Source organism: Octopus bimaculoides, chromosome 12, assembly GCF_046866305.1.
Source record: "Octopus bimaculoides isolate indiv1 chromosome 12, ASM4686630v1, whole genome shotgun sequence".
Classification (NCBI taxonomy): domain Eukaryota; kingdom Metazoa; phylum Mollusca; class Cephalopoda; order Octopoda; family Octopodidae; genus Octopus; species Octopus bimaculoides.
In genome coordinates this window covers 41,340,229-41,362,728 of record NC_142939.1, presented here as the reverse complement: position 1 = coordinate 41,362,728, position 22,500 = coordinate 41,340,229, and the positions used below count along the sequence as shown (strand labels likewise).

General features: G+C 36.9%; 1 protein-coding gene across 7 annotated transcripts in view; it reads left to right on the top strand.

The window, feature by feature from the left end:
- Window positions 1–22,500, top strand: part of LOC106877925 (uncharacterized) — an 87,940-nt gene that overhangs the window by 65,162 nt on the left and 278 nt on the right. For 6 of the 7 annotated variants that reach the window (XM_089360958.1, XM_089360957.1, XM_089360955.1 and 3 more), the window contains 6 exons: window positions 2,877–2,999; window positions 10,000–10,305; window positions 13,267–13,319; window positions 14,901–15,171; window positions 19,195–21,124; window positions 22,120–22,500. The exon at window positions 22,120–22,500 is cut by the window's right edge and continues 278 nt beyond it. In XM_089360958.1, coding sequence (XP_089217084.1) covers window positions 2,877–2,999; window positions 10,000–10,305; window positions 13,267–13,319; window positions 14,901–15,171; window positions 19,195–21,124; window positions 22,120–22,312 — 2,876 coding nt within the window. In that variant the 3' untranslated portion in view covers window positions 22,313–22,500. The remainder of the gene's footprint in view (window positions 1–2,876; window positions 3,000–9,999; window positions 10,306–13,266; window positions 13,320–14,900; window positions 15,172–19,194; window positions 21,125–22,119) is intronic. The other variant, XM_089360960.1, reaches the window with a different exon arrangement.

The following is a 22,500-nucleotide window of genomic DNA, read 5'->3' as shown; positions in this document are numbered from 1 at the left end:
GGGAAATTAAGCACCAGTGAAACGCTTCCCCAAGATTTCAAGCCCTGTGCCTTTAATAGAAAATATTGTTTTTATTCTGTTGTGTCTGAGGAGAGTCATTCTCTTTTAGTGCCTTATAATTTAACACACCAGTAAAATTTCCACTTATTTCTTTTTTATTTTTCTAAAATATTCATTGCATCTTGCAACGTTTTCAATAGTTTTGAACCAAAACTATTGAAAAGGTTGCAAGACAAAACAAAAATTTTTAGGAAAATAAAAAAGAAATAAGTGGAAATTTTATCGGTGAATGTGTTAAATTATAAGGCACAAAAAGAGAATGACTCTCCCAGAAACAACAGAATATGCTTCAACACACGAACTCACATAAAGAATCTTGCAAACCAAATCCAAAAACGAAATTATTATCATTATTATGATTATAATTATTATTATTATTATTATTATTATTATTATTATTATTATTATTATTTTTAGGAAGTTAGATATTGTAGTTATGACCCTTTATGCTTTGAACTCAAATATCTCTAAGGGCCAACTTAACTTTTCATTCTCTTTGGGGTCAATAAAATAACGAGCATTTAATTATGCTGGTTGATTTAATCAATGTGACCCCTCTCCTAATTTGTGGCCTTCTTGCGTCATTGTGAAAAGTCATTATTGGGGATTTGATCTCTCAAAAAGTTGAACATCCCTTATTCATAAGGCACCACATTTGAACCCTGTAACATTATTCCCATCATTTCAAATTAATCATAGATTATCTTCTTATAGCTTTGAGATTTCAATCTGATTGCTTATTTTTGGAATGACATTGTAGGATAGGCGTGAGAGTACAGATCTGGCCAGTTTGAACATAGAAGAGGTAAAATATTTGAGTTGGATATGGCCAGTTTCAATATTGAAGGGTTTCATCTTGTTAGTAAGAGATCATCCTAGAGATTTAGACATTTTACCCTTTTGAACTCAGATTACTCTGTCAAATATAATCCTTATTTATTCCCATTGTTTTGAGTTAATCATAGATTATCTCACAGCTTCAAGATTTCAGTTATGTGATTCTTGTTTTTGAATGATATTGTAGGATAGGTGCAACAAGCTGGATCTGACCAGTTTGAGTATATGAAGGTGAGTCAAAAAGTAATGCCATTTTGTTTAGGACAGGTATAATTACCAATACAGGAACATGTATCATACATCAAAATGAAGCTGGTTCTCTGTGGATCACATCCCAACTTCTCAACATTCTCACCGTTTCTCTCAATAGCAATGTTCCACCTTCGAATGAGAGCATTACCCCTGCCGCGTAAAATTCTGTTGACTGTTCTTTGAGCCACTTCTTCACTACAGTTTTCACTTCCTTGTCACTGGAATAATTTAGCACCTTCACACTATCATATCTTTGGCCCCATGAAAGAGGGTTTGAGAAACAAACATTATTCCAGTGACAAGGAAGTGAAAACTGTAGTGAAGAAGTGGCTCAAAGAAGAGTCAACAGAATTTTACGGGGCAGGGATAGATGCTCTCATTTGAAGGTGGAACATTGCTATTGAGAGAAACAGTGACTATGTTGAGAAGTTGGGATGTGATCCACAGAGGGCCAGCTTCATTTTGATGTATGATACATGTTCCTGTATTGGTAATTATACCTGTCCTAAACAAAATGGCATTACTTTTTGACTCACCCTCGTAAAACAAGAATATTTAAATCAGAAACGGCTGGTTTAAACCCATAAGAGTTAATGAAGATATGAAACTACAAGAACATGCTCATGTAAAAGATACCAGATTTACTTAACCCCTTAGCATTCTGATTACTCTGTCATATGTAATCCTTATTCATTGATATTATTTTGGATTAATCTTGCTTTATCTTGTAACTTCAAGATTTCAATGTGATTGTTTAGTTTTAGAATGACATTATAGAGTAGGTATTAGAGGCCAGATCTCTCCAGTTTGACAAAAAAGAAATAGAAAATATTTAGGCTGGATAAGGCCTGTTTAATCCTTTAAGCATTCAGATTACTCTGTCAAATGTAAAACTTATTTATCCACATTGTTTTGAATTAATTAAGCATTACCTCTATGATGTGATTGTATATTTTTAGAATGACATTGTAGAGTAGGTGTTAGAGGCCAGATCTGGTCAGTTTGAACATAAAACAAACAGGAATATCTAGACCGGATATGGCCAGTTTAACCACTTAAAAGTTGCAGATATTAAATGTGTCTCTGTCTCTTTAGGTTTATCAAGATTCCCAAAGAGAAATTTCTCTGATTTGATTGGATTTCTCTCCCTTTGTTTTTTTTTATGACATATCTCTAATTAATTAATTAATAGTTATATTCTTAATTTCTACTTGTTTCAGCCATTAGACTGTGGCTGTGCTGGGGCACCACTCTGAAAGGTTTAGTCAAACAAATCACTCCCTCTATCTATTTTTTATCCCCTGTATTCATTTTATGTATAAAAAACTGGGGCAAGGAAGCAAGAAAAGCAAAAATAAGATTTAAATATAAAGAACTCAATTGAAGGAAATAGCAATGGCATAGTCTATAATCTATACATGCTATAACAGGATTTTGTAAGCCACAAATAAGACATTGCAGGATTTCTTTACCATTTGATGGCACCAGAATTTTTTATTTCTTTTATTTTATTTTGCATCTTCTTTTGCTAATAATATATTTTTTTGGCTATTTTATTGTTTTTTTCCCTCTTGATTTCTAGCTTATTAGGCCACATTCATTTAACCAACAACCAATTATACAGGACATCCTCACACTTTATTTCTACACGATTTAAAACTTTGTTTTTACTAAAAATTCTATACATATGTTATTGTTTTTTGTACTTTTTCAACTTTTTTTTAAAGATTCTGACTTTGAACTCCTCAATCAGCAGAACTTCTCAGATTTGGCATATCTTCAGCTGGCTGCAAGAACTGGAAGTGGACCAAATTCATCTGACCAATGTGACCTCAAGTTCAGGAATTCTGGTGAGAATATCATTATTATCAACTTTGCTTGACACTGGGGTACAAATATATGAAGCCCAATATACCCATCATGACTACCCGTCTGATAAAGGTACACCAGGCACATGCATCACAACCATATGTGCGTGACATGGTCTTCTCATATTAAGATAAACAGCACATGACCTTGCCGGTGAAACCCAGTTAGAATTTTCCTCACTTTGAAAGGTGATGTTCCCTTCCCTCTCTTCTATTTGTTGATACCTTTGTTTACCTACCAATGCATTGTTTCACTTTAAGGGTGCCTATTTACCCACCCATTATGGTATTTTGACTGTTGTCCATTGTTTCAAATACGTTTTAACATTGTCATTTTAGCCTTTTTTAAACAATCACATATAATTCGTCCCAAAGAATCAACTTTTGAATAAGAGTTTTGCTTCCACTAGCGAAAGCTATATGTATCTTTCAGAAAGCTCCATATCAATTTAACTTTATGCAGCATTCGATGTTACTTTATGTGCAGATTATTTGGGAGCTTTTGTTAGCTTATAATAGAATTGATAATCACTTGGTACACTAAAACCCATTTTCCTTTTCCAGATAATACAAACATGTCATCTAAAAAGACAGCAGGCATTGGCAGAAAGTTGTCTGCTGTGATTGCTAGTATATATACATACACATATGCACACACACACACATATATATGTATATATATGTGTGTGTATATATATATGTCTTCATTACTTAGCAGTCCAGCAAAAGTGCCCAACAAAACAAGTACTACACTTAAAAACTATTAGCACTAGGTCGATTCATTCAACTAACAATTCTTCAAGGCGGTGCTCCAGCATGGCCGCAGTCTAATGGTTGAAACAATTAAAAGTTACAAATTGTGGAGTCATGCTACTCTGACTTGCCGTATAAGCAAACAGATTCCTGCCTCACATCCATACATCACAATAGGCTTCTTTCAGTTTCCATTTACCAAATTTACTCATAAGGCATTGGTCAGCTCAGGGGGACACACTTGTCCAAAGTGGTCTTGCAGTGGAATTGGTCTCTTCTACCAAATGCCAAGTTCGAGCAATCTGCATCTTCTTGTTCATTCATTTTGCAGCACCACTCTATAAGGCTTACATACATACAGTAATTATCAAAATTTAATGATGCATTTAAAAAATAATGAATACTGGATTTTAAAATGAAAATAAAAATATTTTTACATTAAGATGAAACTATTTATCAAATGCAATGAAATTAACACATAAAGTGTGACAGGCCACAATCATGGTCAACAGGCACAGATCAACAGGCCACAATCATGGCCCAGATAGATGCATTTAATTTATGAATGTTTGTTGAGGTCTAATATCACTCAAACGCTCCAATACCCCCCAGAATGCAAGAGGACTAATAGTTCAACTAATCACCATTATATACTAAGAAGATATTTTAACTATTTTTTGTTTTTTATGTGTGCATGGTAGTCTCATTTTCAGAAAATGTGCTCAGCAGTTCATGCTATGTAAGTGCAAATCCCAGCGTTTTATGGGTTAAAAGAAACTTTTCTTTGTATATTTATTTTAAATTTGTGTTATCAATAACAGTTATACTGTTTAACTATGAACACACTGATATTATACTGTTCCAAAAGTGTTTATTTTACCAACGTTGATTATAGCAGTGCTTCTCAAACTATCTGATGTGGCGTACCAGCAGTTTTTTTTCCAATCTGCCAGGGACCAGTAATATTTCTTAGTAATATTAATTGATACTAGAAACAATATAATGAATATAATAAAAGTTGACAATTTTTTTATTTATTTTGTAAACAAATGATACAATATTACTTAACCATTTTATAATGTTTCTTTCTTTTTTGGAAGCTCGCTGCATACCGGCAGCTGATGGCTCGCAGACCGGCGCCGGTCCGCAGACCACCACTTTGAGAAGCACTGGCTTAGCTTATGATAACCAAGGGAGATAAGGACTGTATTAGAGTTATCTCCCTTAGGAGGACATGGAAATTGAGATAGAAATGCTTTCGTTGTCATTGCATTGAAATTCACCTTTTTTCATGCTTCCATGGTTGGGATGAAATTCGGCGAGGAAGATTTTCTGCGGTCGGATGTCCTTCCTATTACCAACCCTTGCCTGTTTCCAGACTAGGTAGTATTTCCCCACAGCCAGACATGTTTTCATGGCAGTATGGAAACGAATGATGCCACATGTGTGTTGGTTGTACATGTTTGCAGTAATTATGCAATCACAAGGAATCACACGCACACACACATGCACACACGCACACACACACGCACACACACTCACACACACACACACACACACACACACACACACACACACACACACACACACACACACACACACACACACTATATTGATATATCCAAATCACTTTTTTTATTTTCTGTTTACCAAATCCACTCACAAGATATTGTGAGCTATGAAAGAGAAGAAAGGCATAGCTGTGTAGTAAGAAGCTTACTTTGCAACCATATGCTTCCAGGTTCAATCCCACTGCATAGCCCTAGACTGACCAAAACCATGTGAGTGAACATGGTAGGCAGAAACTGAAAAAAGCTTGCCGTGTGTGTGTGTCTTTGTGTTTGTGTTTTTCCCTCCTCCACTGCTTGACAACTGGTGTTGGTTTGTTTACATCCCTGTAACTTAGCAGTTAAGCAAAAGAGATCAATAGAATAATTACGAGGTTTTAAAAAAAAAAAGCCCAGTGGGGAGGGATCGATTCATTTGGCTAAAAATAAGAATATCTTCAAGATGGTGCCCCAGCATGGCCACAGTCTAATGACTGAAACAAGTAAAAGATAAAAGAAAGGTGCCACACAGCAGGCCTGAACCTGGAACCATGTTGTTTGCATCTTGTATGCATTTCTTAACCACACAGCCATGACTGCCATTGACTGACGCTGAAGTGTCTCTGTCTAATATCTCTGTTCTCTATACTTTGTTTTAAAACTTCATTCTTTACTTCATAAATAATACACAGAAACATACAGGGTAATACACACACAATAGACATATCACTTACCTGTGATACTTATGAGAAATAGAGATAGATGTATAAAAAAAAAAATAATAAATATATAAATAAACAAATATGTAAATACATACAGCCAGTACCACGTGACTGGCCCTCGTGCCAGTGGCACGTAAAAGCACTCATTACACTCTCGGAGTGGTTGGCGTTAGGAAGGGCATCCAGCTGTAGAAACTCTGCCAGATCAGATTGGAGCATGGTGCAGCCATCTGGTTCACCAGGCCTCAGTCAAATCGTCCAACCCATGCTAGCATGGAAAGCAGACGTTAAACGATGATGATGATACAACATATGAAGCAAAAACCCAAACACACACACAAGAAATTTCACAGACGGCTACAACAATGGCAATAACAGCAACAGCAACAACTACCATGATGGCTACATTGTGGGTGAACACACATACACAGAGGAATACAGGAACTGTAACCATATTTTGGGGTCTTAGGACAGCAGCAGCACAATGGGGTGAGAAGATGGGGCTGCTGAGGGGAAAGCCACACTGCTGCTAAAAACTATGACACACACACACACAAGCATACACACATGCACACATACACATACACACAAACAAGGACACAATTGCATGCGCACATAAGGACACACATATGAGAACAGACTGGAGCAAGAACACACATGAAAACAAAAAGTGTCGCTGAAGAGGTCACAGATGTGTGACAAAAGATTTCCGGACAATGGACAGGCATTAAAATAATAAGATAAGACCAGTAACAAATAAGTGAAAAAAACATACAGGTCATCATCGACTTACGACCACAATTGGTTTCAATGACTGGTCCTAAGTGGGCCTACATGGCTGTGTTGTATATTTTTACATTCTTAAAGTACATTCTTAGGTAAAAGTCACACACAGCATTCTGTATTATACAATTACTAGCAGAAATACCCGGCGTTGCCCGGGTTAAAGAGAATAATGAAATCTAAAAACGCTGTCTAGACTACGCAACCCTCGACTGATAGTAGCTACGATACCATATTTCTACATTAATAACTCTCCAATCCATGCTAGCATGGAACATAGATATTAAGTGGAATGCTAGAAGAAAGTTTTCAACTCATATGTATATATAGTAAATACACGTAATTCAGAAACACGTTTTGTGTATTTTATTTCGTAACCAAACAAACAGGTACAGATTATAAATAATGAAAGGCCAATTTTGGTGATTCATTTGACAGAGGTAGTAGAGAGACAATGCGATGATAAATCTGAGGTTGGATCTTGAAAGTTTGGATGAATGCTGCCTCAGTTAAATTTCTTGTGGTTCCAAATGATGTCATCTGTAGTACAGCGTCGTATTGTCTAATTTTGTTTTGCAAATGTTAGGAATCTTGGTCAGTTGATGATAACAGTTTCTTCAATAGCTCTGGAGGTTGGGGATTGTGGAATTGTTGGGAATGTTTTTAACTTTGGTGTTATATGTATTGCTTGAATTTCTTTGACATATGAAATATGTATTTTCACTGGGTTTGTAAAAGAGAGTTGTGTAGTTCTCGAGTTTTAGGGATTCACACAGACAGACAGACAGACACATATTCTCATCTTTATATATAGAGATATATACACACACACACACGCACCCAAACACACGTATATATATATATATGTATATCAATATAAATATATGAAAGTCAATGAAGTTTCGTAAAAGAAGGTGATCATGTACATACTTTCTTGCTGTTGTGATTATAACACCTCGTTGTAAACAATGTTCCTTGTTTTCCCTTGTGGAGCATATGCAAATAGGTTTTTACAGTTGTCCATGTGAGAAGCAGGGCTCTTCCAAGAGAAGACCAGCTACAGCCAGTGCTCATCTGTTATGTTCGGGTTAAAATTTCATCAACATCAAAAATATATGAATTTTCATGGGAGTTATGGCCGTTATACATAGAATATAATTTCCAAATTGCAGACAAAATTTACAATCGATAAATGTCTTAGAACAACCAGTCTCTCATCTGGGAAGGCCTTGAAATCAATGTTACCAACTGGGAACTATGTGTGTCGCAGTGATTATAAAAAGACTCAAAGGAGGTCTGCAACGAAATAATTTTACTCAACACTTTGCAAGTGAATCAGTGGAGGCAAAGATGCGTCTCATTTACTTGACAATTTATGCACCACATTGCAGAAATCACAATGTAAGTATATCTGAAAGGGTAGTCTTACACTGTTGTACCGTTGAATTACAAATAATGCTCATCTGTTATGTTCGGGTTAAAATTTCATCAACATCAAAAATATATGAATTTTCATGGGAGTTATGGCCGTTATGCATAGAATATAATTTCCAAATTTCATAAAGATCCATTCAGTACTTTTGACGTAATTTTGGATAAGAAAACAAATGACTAATGTGTGTGTTTGTGTGCATGTGTATGTGTGTGATGGGTGTATATATGTATAGATATCTGTATGCATGTATATATATGTATATATGTGTACATATTACATGTACATCTATATATATATATACATCTACACATAGGTATACATATACATGTATGCATATAGATCTATATCTATATATATATCTATACATATATGTGTACATATACATCTATATGTATACATATACATCTCTTTCTCTCTCTCTCTCTTTCTCTCTCTCTCTCTTTCTCTCTTTCTCTCTCTCTGAAAGTATCTGTCATTACAGTATCGAAATGTGATTGTTTCAGTTAGTGGAATAGTTTCATTTTTAAAGTGAAAGTATTTGACATGAGTGTTTTTGTTTCACTTTTGACACGTAATACTTAAATAGTGGAGGAGATATTATGTTGCCGTGGGCTCGAACTCTGCAAGAAGTTAAAAATTTGTTTTGACTAAAACACAACTGGAACCCTAAGTAAGGCATCTGTAAAATTTGAATGAAATTGGTTGCGTAGTTCTCGAGTTTTAGGGATTCACACACATACAGACAGACAGACAGACACACATTCTCATTTTTATATATATAGATACTAACGTTAGTCAAAAATTTCGGAGACTCAAGCTGTCGTCTTATAAACAAATCCAAGGTTGCCTCGACATCACCGCAACAAGATATTCATGCGACACTTGGGATAACCACAGTGGCGATCAATAACCAAACCTAGGGGAAGTGTTTGTTAGCTGACATCATCCGTAGACAGGTTAATTTCTGAGAAATTAAACCCATTAGATTTCAACTGGGCTATTTATTATTGCTGCGACACCAATTGTCATAGAGTCGATAGGTCATAAGTTGGCAACAACCTGTGTATAGTGTATGTGTTTATCTGGCAAAAAAAAAAGGTAAAAATGACCATCCCGAAATACAACAATATCAGTTTCAACACACAATTTCACATCAGGGATCTTGCAACACAAATTGATAACTGGAATTCTTTACTTCATTATCTTCTTATCTTCTTCTTCTTCTTCTTATTATTTTATGTTTGACTTTTGCTTTACATTCATACAAGTTGGCTCAAAGTCTCACCCAGAGACCTCAAGAGACAGCAAGTTAGAAGTTCATGTTGGTATTATGCCTAGGGTGTCATATATTTGGTTTTGTACATTGTGTTGATCTAGAGAATGTTTAAGAAACCATAAGAAAATTATAAGTTTGTTTTAAAACTTGAGATTACATAGAAAGTATTTTGCATAGGATGTGGGCAGTTGTTATTAATAATATTATTATTATTATTATTATTAATAATATAGAAAGGAATGAAGTAACTCCTCCTGTAGATATAGAGTCAAAATTAAAAGAAGAGTGCCATTTGCTATCTCGTGAACAATATTTCGACATCTTGCGTGTCTTCCACTGGTTCAAATAATAAATTTGTCAATCTACTTCATTTTCGTTTATATAGAAAGGATTGAGGTAACTCCTCCAGAAGATATATTATTATTATTATTGTTATGATTTTGATTTTTGCATCTATATCTTTCAGATCTTGGTAATGCTATCTGCAAAAATGGTATCTCTGATGCAAGTGATGCTGATGATGAGTGCAGCAACAATGCCGGGTCCATTTCTGCAGAAGAGTTTGAGCAAAACCCACCAGATTCTCAACTGTTCAGTCAGACCGTTTCCACTGTCAGTGCAACACCTACCCCTATGCATTCATCACAATCTGAAATGTCTTCGCTGATTCTCAACAACCAGAGGAACGTCCCCAAATGGTCGTGCGGTTTTCTCATATTTCTGGTCTTGGCCCTTGGAGCCCTTCATGCTATCTCTACACATTACTATTATGGTAAAGTTAATCATTTGAACCATTTGAAGTACCAAGTGTGTTAGTGTGACCCTTTTGTGGCTGTTTTTTAAGCAAATATACTGCTTTAGTTTATAAGCAAACAAGGCAGACTCAAGCTAGTTGCTAGGTGAGAAGCTTGCTTACTAACCACATGGTTCTGGGTTCAGTCCCACTGTGTGGCACCTTGGACAAATGTCTTCTACTATAGCCTCAGCCTGACCAAAGCCTTGTGAGTGGATTAGGTAGACGGAAACTGAAAGAAGTCTGTTGTATGTATGTATGTATTTGTGTATCTGTGTTTGTCCTCCCACCATCGCTTGGCAACTGATGTTGGTGTATTTACGTTCCTGTAACTTAACAGTTCGGCAAAAGAAACCGATAGAATAAGTACTAGGCTTATAAAGAATAAGGCTTGGGGGCGATTTCTTCGACTAAAAGCAGTGCTCCAGCATGGCTGAAGTCAAATGGCTGAAACAAGTAAAAGGATAAAAGAAATGACTAAAATTACGTTCGACCCTCCGGCCGATAACTGATGCGGAGTTGTTGACCTTCTGTGTTTGCTGTTCACCTGTGTATTTAGCATATGCTCATTTGTTTATTTACTACAGGGTTTTGGGAATTATATGTGTATATATATATATGTGTGTGTGTGTGTATGTCATATTTTCTGTTTGTTACCTTTCTATTTAATCCCGCTTGGCAACAGGTGGGGGTTGGCGTCAGGAAGAGCATCCGGCTGTAGAAAACTTGCCACACAAATAGCGCTGCGCATATGTATATACATTTTATATAATATGTATATATATATATATATATATATATATATATATATATATATATATATATATATATATATATAAGGTTGAAGAGGGTATTGGATTTAACCAAACCCAAGAGGATACAGGTAATACCGAGTAAGTGCTGTATACCGAGTGCTGCTATCTATGCTATATCAACCTTCGCTCCAACATATATTTCCGGATTATCCCCACAAGGATTACTTTACACGGATTTCTACATGCATATTTACTACTGGAATGACACTACACTTCAAGTACTGTTCTCTCTTTTTTCAGCGCATCACACTCTTTACCACTTCATACTAAAAATATCCGCCTATGGATATAATAATAGATTACTTTATATTTTCTGTCTCCGATGAAGGGAAGTACTGGATCTTCCCAGAAACAGCTGTAAGACTCTATCCATAAAATACTTCTCCAACCTTACCATTGCTCTCTTTATTTTTTTATTTTTATATATTATATATATATATATATATATATATATATATGTGTGTATATATATGTATATTGAGAGATAGATAGATAGATAAGTAGAGAAACAGATGTGTTTTTGTGTGTGTGTATATACACATGATCATCATTTAACATCCATTTTCCATGCTGGCATGGGTTGGATAGTTTGACAGAAGCTGACCATCTGAAGGGCAGTTCAGGCTCCATGTCAGTTTTGGCATGGTTTCTATGGCTAGATGCTCTTCCTAAGATCAACCACTTTACAGAGTGTACTGGGTGCCTTTACGCAGCACCAAGTACATAATGACGATGATGATGATGGCTGTTTACTCGTGACCAAGGAAAACCATCACTGACCATTAAGAACATTGTGCACGCTATTTACACTTTGCACTTGTGACTTGAGTGGTGGCTATATATATATATATATATATATATATATACAGGGTGACCCCAACAAAACAGAACCTAGAAATCTTTGAATAAAATGACGCAGGGGAATAGATTGAGATGAACAGTGATTCCAGCAAGACGCCCCCCCCCCCCCCTGCACCAAATGACTCCCTAGCCTGGCTGAGAGAGCTGATCAGCAGGAAGTGTGATACTGAGTGGACACTGCATTCACCAGACTTGAACCCCCCCAGATTTTTATCTGAGGGTGTCTCAAGGATAAGGTTTACCAGAACAACCCCCAGACAATTGATGAACTGAAGGCAGCAATCACACCAGAAATCAGGGAAATCCCCAAAGTGGAATGTGTTTGAGTAATTGAGAATTTTGTGCTATGTATGCAAGTGTTTGCGCAATGTATGCCATTTGGAGCATAGTTTGAAAAGAACATGACTCTTATACAAAGTGAATGATCGTACACAGACTGAAGTTTAAGTCCAGTAAATTTCAAGAAATTTGCTGGACCTTTGTAGGATTTAATAAAATGTTTATGGTTTCTGTTTTTTGGGGGGTCACACTGTATGTAGCTGGGCTCTCAGAAATTCTGAGTTGGTGCGTAGTTGCTGGGAGTGAGGCAGTCCATAGGTTTTTTTTAAAGGTCACTCTGATATAAAACCAGATACACAGGGAATGGCATTGTACATTTTGAGGATCTTCTGCTATTTTATCATTTTGCTTATGCATAACGGTCCTTATAACCTTGTGCTAGAACTTAATATCCATATGCTTCAGAACAAAGTACAGAGCAGTGATATGAAATTATAATGACAAAGGAAATAAATTGTATCGTCAACTTCATTGGCTTACAGCTGTTTCTGCTATAAGATGCTATGCACTCATCGTTGAATGCTTGTGTATCATCATATAGATTCAATGGAATTTCAAACATAAAGGGCAATATGTTTGAAGCTTTAAGGTGAAATACAATCATTCAAGTATGAGTGCTTTGCATCTGATAGCAGAAACAGCTGTAAGCCAATGAAGGGCACGACATAATTTCTTAGTCCTTTGTCATTATTGTTTCGTATAGATATTGTCATATAGAAGTTCCATTGTTGGTTCAAATATAGAACTGTCTAATCAGTTTGAAATTTACTTTCGCCCCACCTCCCTCTGCTAATTAGGATCCCAAGTTCTTCAATTTATGTGTAACTGTTGTACCAAATTTATAAAAAAATTTTTTCTTTTAAATTTAATTTGAATTTATCAATCAATTAATTGAATTGTTTCTTTTTGTGATTTTATTTTTTAGGAGATACTCATTTTAACATTGCCACAGATGATCCTAATCTAATAAAACAGATGGTACGTCTATATATATATATATATATATATATATATTATTTTTATATATCTATGTCTATATTTCATTATCATCATTGTTATCATTGTTACCATCGTCGTCATCATTTTATGGTCTCTTTCCGTGCTGGCATGAGTTGAACAGGTCATCACATCCCATCTTAGTTGTTATTTGGAGTTCCTGCCCTGTTAGTTGTATTGTGGGTGGGGGTGGGGGGGCTGTGCTGCAATTTTGTGTTCCATTTTTGGCATGTTTTCTATGGCTGAACACCTTTCGTTACACCAACCACTTTATAGAATATACTCAGTGCGTTATTTCATGGCACCAGCACTAGAGAGGCTGCCTTATCTTCTACAATATCAAAAAGTCCTGCCTCCTCTGTATTGGAGGGTGAAAGAAAGAATAGCATGGATCTGATGGGAGAAACAGAATGGTTGGAGTGAGTGGGTGGCGAGGGATGAAGTAATGGAAGAGAGACAATGATAGGCAGCTATATGTTGAGTGTTGTGATGATGGAAGAGGGAGATATGTAGGAAGACAGGATAATGGAAGAATGAGTAATAAAGCAGAGTTGCTGATGCATGTGTACATTGAGTTATTGAGGAGGGAGTAGTGTGAGAAAGAAAGTAGTAGAAAGCAATAGAAATAGGCAATGGTGAGAGAGAGAGAGAGAGAGAGAGAGAGAGAGAGAGAGAAACTAATGCCATTGGTGGAGGGGGAGAGAGTGAGAGAGGAGAATAATGAATGCCATCGGTAGAGGGGGAGAGAGAGAGGGAGAATAATGAATATCAATAGTGGAGGGGGAGAGAGGGAGGATAACTAATGTCATCGGTAGAGGGAGGATAACTAATGTCATTGGTAGAGGGTGAGAGAGAGGGAAATGGGTAGCAAGATGGTGAGTGGTGTTGAGCCCCAACAGTTCTGATGTCGTCCCTCTTTATTCAGGCACCATGATAAGGAGAGAGATGTAAAGTGATTAACAGGTGACCATGCAGGTATTGACTATAGAACAAGCTAATGCCATTCCTCATTAAGCAGGTGGCATGATGCAGAGGATAGAAGAGAGCGTCCATCATAGACGGGGGGATAACAAAGAAGATGAGAGGGCAATAAAATTCCACCTTCATTGTTGTCGGAAATGTGTGTGTCTTAGTGGTTACGGCATTCTGCTCATGATTGTAAGGTCATAAGTTCAATTCCAGCCGACGCGTTGTGTCCTTGAGCAGGGCACTTTATTTCACGTTGCTCCAGTCCACTCAGTGGGCAAAAATGAGTTGCACCTGTATTTCGAAAGGGGTGGCCAGCTTTGTCACATTCTGTGTCACGCTGAATCTCCCTGAGAACTATGTTAACTGTATGTGTGTCTGTGGAGTACTTAGCCACTTGCATGTTAATTTCACGAGCAGGTTGTTCTGTTGATCGGATCAACTGGAAAACCTGTCATTGTAACTGACAGAGTGCCAGTTGCCATTAGCAACTTTCAAGCAAGGTACCATATCCCTGTGGCCAAAGATAAAAGATATATTTTTTGCTCTTTTTTTTTTTTTGTTTTCATTTAAAATTTTTTCTTTCTTTTGAAATAGGAGACTGTTTATCAACTTAATGAACAGAATAAACTCCTAACCAAACATGTGCATTCGTTGAAAGAAGAACTTCAGAATGTGCTATCTTCGAAACATCTGTTATCTGAAGAACTGCATCAAATGAATAATATGCTTAAGAACCGAATCTCAGATCTTGATGTACAGATTGTCGAGCTGCGACAAGACATATCTGGGGTTATCTCTAAACCAGAGACAACAGATCCTTCTATTGTAATTAATGAAGAAACTGATGCCAGGCCTGAAGATAACGGTAAGCACAAGGTTTCTCTTATTTTATCTCCATGTGCTTTAACCCAATTTTACCATATTCCTGGCATACCTGGAATAGCCTAAACATCTCTACTGGATTCCCATTAAAGCTGTAATGAACAACACACATAGAAAAAGAAGTTAAAATACTAAATACAGACAACCAATCACATTGCAGCATTGTGGTCATGTGTTTATGACTCATTGTTGATGGTATCCCCCATAGCTTTTTTTTCTTTCATTTCTTTTCTTTAACTTGTTTCAGTCACTCAAGGCCATGCTGGAGCACTGCCTTGAATCTTTAGTCGAATCAATTGACCACGGTACTTGTGTTTTTTTTTGTTTTTTTTTTATTCAAACCTGGTACTTACTCTATCAGTCTCTTTGACCAAACTGCTAAGTAACGGGGACACCAACACCAGTAGTCAAGTGGTGGTGAGGGACAAACAAACACACACACACACACACACACACACACACACACACACACACACACAGCAATACCTCGGTTTTCGAACAGCTCTGATCATGAATAAATTGTGGTTTATATATATATATATAGATAGATATTATTTAAAATTATTTAAAATTATAATACAGGGTATCTAAGAGATACCGCCACGCTGAAAAATAGCAGTCAAATCTTGACTCTAAAACCACAATAAATGTCCACATGGCATAAGGAGCGAAGACGAAGACAAAATAAACCAGTAAAAATAACAAGATAATTCCAGATCCTGGATTTCTGGCTTTGCATAAATAAATAATGCTTTGCCTTCATCGGTGGAATATACTCAAGTACATAAATACAAATATATGTATATAAACAGTATACTTATAAATAATTATTACCTTTGATGGTTTTTATGCCCATGCTGGCCACTTGATAAGATCAATATTTTAAATATCGATCTTATCCTTATTTATATAAATATATAGATAGATAGATAGATATAGATATATATAAAGCATGATTTATTCACGATCAGAGGCGTTCGTAAACCGAGGTACTACTGTATATATATATATATATTTATGAGAAGCTTCTTTCAGTTTCCATCTACCAAATCCACTCACAAAGCTTTGGTCAGCCCGAGGCTATAGTAGAAGACACTTGCCCAAATTGCCATGCAGTGGGACTGAACCTGGAACCATGTGGTTGGGAAGCAAACTTCTTATCACACAGCCATGCCTGTTTTTAATTGAAAATCAAAACAGATTCTTGTGCAATGAAATGAGCATGTAATGAACTCAGCACTTTGTCTGGTAAACCAAGTAAAGCTTGGTCAACTCAAATTACATTGTGGGTCACTTTTATCACAGAAAGTTTTCTGAGGGCTGCTTGTATACTTTATGCACTAATTGCCAAATAATCAAATTACAGAATCAAGAATTTTTCATATTCTTCTTTAGTTTAAAATTATAAAATTGTAGGCTATTGCTTTATTGCTATTTTTTAATTTTAATTTCGTTTTGGGATTTGGTTTGCAAGATTCTTTATGTGAGTTCGTGTGTTGAAGCATATCCTGTTGTGTCTGCGGAGAGTCATTCTCTGTTGGTGCCTTATAATTTAACACTCACCGGTAAAATTTCCACTTATTTCTTTTTTATTTTTCTAAAATTTTCTTTGTGTCTTGCAACTTTCAATAGTTTTTGACTCTGTTCGTTAATCACACTGCATTCCTTTTTGCTTGTTTGTGTGCATGTGTGTGGGGCAGTGTGGTTGTGTGTGTGTGTGTGTCTGCCTATACATGCATGCAAGTATGTATGTATGTATGCATGTGTGTGTATGCATGTATGTGTGTGTGTGTGTGTGCATATGTATCTATTTATGTGTGTACATTTGTATGTATGTATTCCACATATTCATGTGTTTGCATGGCTATGTTTGTGTGTTTTTATGTATGTGCGTGTGTGTGTGTGTACCTCTGTCTCCTTGTGTGTGCATGTCTGGTTGTGTGTGTATGTGTGTGTGTATGTGTGTGTGTATGTGTGTTTTGCAACTATGTACCGTGTTTGCATGTATGGATGTGTATCTCCATATGTGTGGATGTATGTCTCCATATGTGTCCTTGTGTGAAGTAAAGTGTGTGTGTATATATGGTCATGTGTTTCTGTCTTCATTTGCGTATGTAAATTTTACTGGTGTGGGTGTTAAATTATAAGGCACCAAAAGAGAATAACTCTCCCCAGACACAACAGTATAAATTTTAAATTTATTTTGAAACAAATGTTTTACACAAACGATTTTATTTTGAAACTAAACACAATAAAGAGGTCACCCATTTCAAGAAAGTATCAGGCGGGCCGCATGCACCCCACGGGCCTCAGGTTGGCCAGCTCTTTTTGCTAGACACTTTTACAGCTGAGGAAATCATTGATGAAATTTATTCTTTGGACATAAAATTTACCGTTCTATATCTAAGATATGAGGAATTATGTACATTATTTACATTTGGCAGATATTCGTCCATGGGCATATGGTGTAGTGGTTAAGAGCACAGGCTACTAACCCTGAGATTCCGAATAATAATAATAATAATAATAATAATAATAACATCATCAAAAAATACCTTAGGAATGAGAACCCAGGTTCGAAATTTCCCCAAGAGACCTGATGAAGGCTGGAGGGTATATCAGCTGAAACGTTGTGTTAACAACAAACAAGATGAGGACAAATATCCGTCAAATGTAAATAATGTAATAATAGAGTTTACCATTATGCCAAACAATGAGAGTGATTTGAAGAATCAATCTGGTTAAAATGATGAGGAAGTTTGCGATTCGGGTGAGCAAATACAGTGGATAAGTCTGTTATTGTTATTCTCCTGAATACCTTTTTGTTTTTTCTGTGATTCTGTCCATTTTTATTTAACCTGCAATGAACAAATACGGTAATCGAAAGAGAAAGACTTATCATTGTTATCCTCCTGAATTTTTTTGTGATTCTGTCCATTAGTTTGCCTGCAATCTCGAGTTACTCTTGCGTTGTGTATGCAACAAGTATTTTTTTTCACTCAGGACCCACTGCGGGGCTAAGGTCTGAGAGGGTGAATCTTCCTTGTCACATTACCTAGATGAAACCTGTCTCTTTCGATATGCCTGTCAATGGTCTATATACATTTAGTATGATATATAGATGGCTATTTTAATTTAATGTTGTTTTAATTGTGGACACCGAGAAGTTCTTTTTTTCTTTCAAATTTTGTAAGTCGTTCAATAGTTATCTCCCTTAGAGACAGTTTTGTCAGTTGTTTGTCATTCGTAAGTTGGTGTTTCAACACGTCATAGGAAGGTGTTTCACCACCAGCAGCAGCATCACCATCATCGTCACTGCCACAACCTTCACCACCACCACCACCACCACCACCACCACCACCACCATCATCATCATCATCATGAATGGCATGATTTTAATCAGCCATTTCTAAACTGACATGCCAAGTTTTCAAACTAGATTTCATTATTGAGGTGTTCTAATTAAACGCCTCTCCTCTAACTATAATGACCCCTGCTCTTCACAGATGGATGAGTTTATGCCACCTCTATTCAGACATTCCCAACACACTCACCCTCCTCCTCACCCCTCCTCCTCACCCCTCCTCCTCACCCCTCCTCCTCACCCCTCCTCCTCACCCCTCCTCCTCACCCCTCCCCCTCACCCCTCCTCCTCACCCCTCCTCCTCACCCCTCCTCCTCACCCTCCTCCTCACCCCTCCTCCTCACCCCTCCTCCTCACCCCTCCTCCTCACCCCTCCTCCTCACCCCTCCTCCTCACCCCTCCTCCTCACCCCTCCACCTCACCCTCCTCCTCACCCCCCCTCCTCACCCCTCCTCCTCCCCTCCTCCCCTTCCTCCTCCTCCAATCACCCTCTTTCTGTCCAGTCACCCCTCCTCACATCACAGAAATCAATAGGAATGATCATTCACTGATATTATTGCTTACCCTTCTGTTTGTCCCACATGTACATGAGACAAATAATTAATATTATTCATTCTCTCATATTTTAATTAATTTTTGCAGAGGCTACGAAGACTGCTGAATTCCCTTCTGCTCCATTTACCAATGATGATGCCAACAAGAAGCCGGATGGAGGTGATGAGCGTCAACATTCTATGATTCTTGTACAGAAACTGGAGAGAGAGATAAAAAGAGTTGAACTGTGGAAGAGGCTCTACTTCCATAAACGATGCCAATCAAATGATTCTAGCCATTCACAGAATCCCAGAGACATGAAAAGTTTAAACGAGTTATTAAAAGAGTTGTCATTTACAGCTTTGAACTTCTCTGGCAACGGCACTTTAACTTTAGAAGCTGTTAAAGAACTTATGTCATCTTCAGTTGTGGAACTATCACAGAAGGCTCAAAATTGGAAAAATTACATCTCTGAGAAACTTCAGAACTTTACAGCAGAAAGTCAAAACTGGAAGAACCAGCAAAACAGAAAGGGAAAATCCAGACCCTCGTTTAGAAATCTTGATATGTATGCTCAAAAAATGATGAACAAACTCCATGCTACGAAAGAAAAATTACAAAATAAATTTCAGAAGACTCTCGGTAAAATCAGTAGCAAATTAGATAGTTTTTTGTTAAAGAATAATCTTGGAAGTTTCTTTAATCTGCGCAAACCAGAACCAATTGAAAAATCTAGCCAGATGGAAGCAAAAACAACACTGGGACAATACAAAGGAAAAGACTATCGTAGAAGAACAGAGGGGGATGAAAGATCAGTTGGGATTAAGAAATCTCTTTCTAAAGAAAATAATCTCCAGCATGATAAATATAAGGAAAGTGGGAAGAATACAAGACGGAACATACATGTGGTTAATTTTAAAAAGGAAACATCTTTCAGTAATGAATACAATAGAGAAAGATCTTTGAATAATGAAGATAATAAGGTAAGTTTTTTGAATAATGAAGGCAATAAGAAAAATTCTTGGAATAATGAATATAATGCTAATTTTCAGATATTTTCACCTGAAAACATTGATGAGCGCAAGGAAAACAAAAACAAGAATCACCGACAGAATTTAGGCAAAAACTTTAAGGAAACTGATAAAAAACACAAAGATGGATGTAAGAAAAAGGATCATTTAAATAAAGGGAAAAATAGGGACTTTCATAAACAGGAGAAAAGGGAAAAGAGGCAATTGTCAAATAAAGAAGAAAGTTCCTATTCTCATAAAGACACAATTACAAAACAGGAACATAGACGGAAGAATAGAAATAATGAAAAGGTGCGATTATATAAATTGAATGAAAAGAAAAAAACTAGTTTCCAAGTTGAAGAACAAAAAGACCACTTTGGTAAGCAGAATGGTAAGCGAAAGAAACGTCCAGGTAGGCAGACAGTTAAAGTTAAAAATCAAAGTGAGAATTTTGAAAGAAAACAAATCAAAAAGAAAAGGAAATCAGATCCAAGCAGAAAAAAGTTCCAAACTCAAGGCAAGCACAAATTCCAAAGGTTTTCCCGAAAATCTTCACATAATAAAGAACTACATCGAGAATATTCTAGAAAATGGTCATCAAAGCGTTCCCATAATTTAGGTGGAAAGCAGCATTTGAAATGCAGAAAAAGGTTGAGTAACATTGCAAACAGAATCAATAAAGTCTCAGAGGAGAACTTCAGCCTTATGAAGCATCGCAAGATCAGGCAACTTGCTTTTACGTTGTTTCATTACAACAAAGATTGTCTTCGAGAAACAGTCCAGTCTCAGCATCTGTGGCCAATGTGCCAGCAGATTTGGTGGTCCCTCTGTTGGCAAGGATTGCTGATTGCTAACCCTCCCAACTCACTGTGTTATGGACATTTGTTACCATGGCAATTGGCTGTAACTGCGTCTCCAGCTAGTTATGTTGGGTGCGAAAGGTGTGGATGCTCCTACTGGTCGGTACACTTTAATGACACGTCTTCTGGGGAATCGGAGGAGAATTTCAGCTGTCAAAAAATAGAGTAAGCTGAACAATTTTCTAATGTATTCTTCTGTTTGCAAGGTTTGAAATGCTGTTTGTAGTGTATATTAGTGTATATCTTATGTGTGTGCCTGTGTGTTAATATATATATATATATATTTATACAGATAGGTAGCCAGATAAATAGATAGATGGATAGATATAGATAAATAGTTAGGTAGATAGATAGACAGACAGACAGACACAAATGTACAGATAGATAGATAGATAGATATAACATGAGTCTTTGACTGCTCTCCCTTATTAACATGGGTTGGAACAATTGTCACAAACAGTGCCAGTCCCTCTTGTGTTTCAATTATGGGTTTAGTTTCTCTATGGCTGGATGCCATTTTATCATGGCACCAACACCAGAGAGGTCATCATGTACCCCAACAAGACCAGATTAAAGTATCTTCTCCCTCTTGTTTCTTCTCTGCTCATTCTACAGTAACTTTCTAGAGTCTATTGGTTGCCATTTTATGTTGGCACCAGCACTGATGAAATGCTTGGACTCTACAAAACAAAAAAGGGTCCTCACTGCTGAATTGTGTCACTGTTTGTTGTGGGTAATCAACAGTGGGGTTAGTGAAGAGGGCAGTTGCAGGAGATGAGTGATGATGAGACACAGGAAGAGGTGTGAGTATGAAGGAGGAGATAGTGATGGGTGGAGGAACAGTTTAGAAGAAGAAAGGGAGAGGGAGAAAAGGAGAGGCGTGTGTGAGGTGCTATGCAGTGGGATTGAAACTGAAACCATGTTACAGAATGATACACATACACACCTATGCCTGCAAACATACACCCAATCATACATCCACTCACAAAGTCACATACAATCACATACACACACACTTGCACGATCATACATATATCAACACTCACACACACACGCACACGCACTCACACGCACACGCACGCATGCACTCATACGCACTGCGATCAAACATCAGATACTATTAGAATCTTCAAAATTTTCCAAAATGTGATCTTTTGCAGTTGCAGTAATAACTTTGACAGCCGACAACAGCAGAGAATTTTGAAAAACAAAATGCCGATGTCTGGGATGTGGTACTTCAAAGAAGACAGTTGGCGGCATTATAACGGCATGGAACCAACATTAGAAGAGAAGACCAATTGGTACATAAAGATGATGGAAGCAAGACAGAACCAACACCAACAGATGCATTGAAACATCACAGCAATGCTTCATCCGCTGTAATAGCTATGGTGACCACCACCATTGAAAGTACATTTGCAATGGTTGTGATCAGGCTTGTTAGTCAGCCAAATTTTGTCATGATGTACAGCTCCTACATGTTTCATGTCATAGTGTTTAATCCTACATGTTTAATTAACCATTGAACTAATTGTATATGC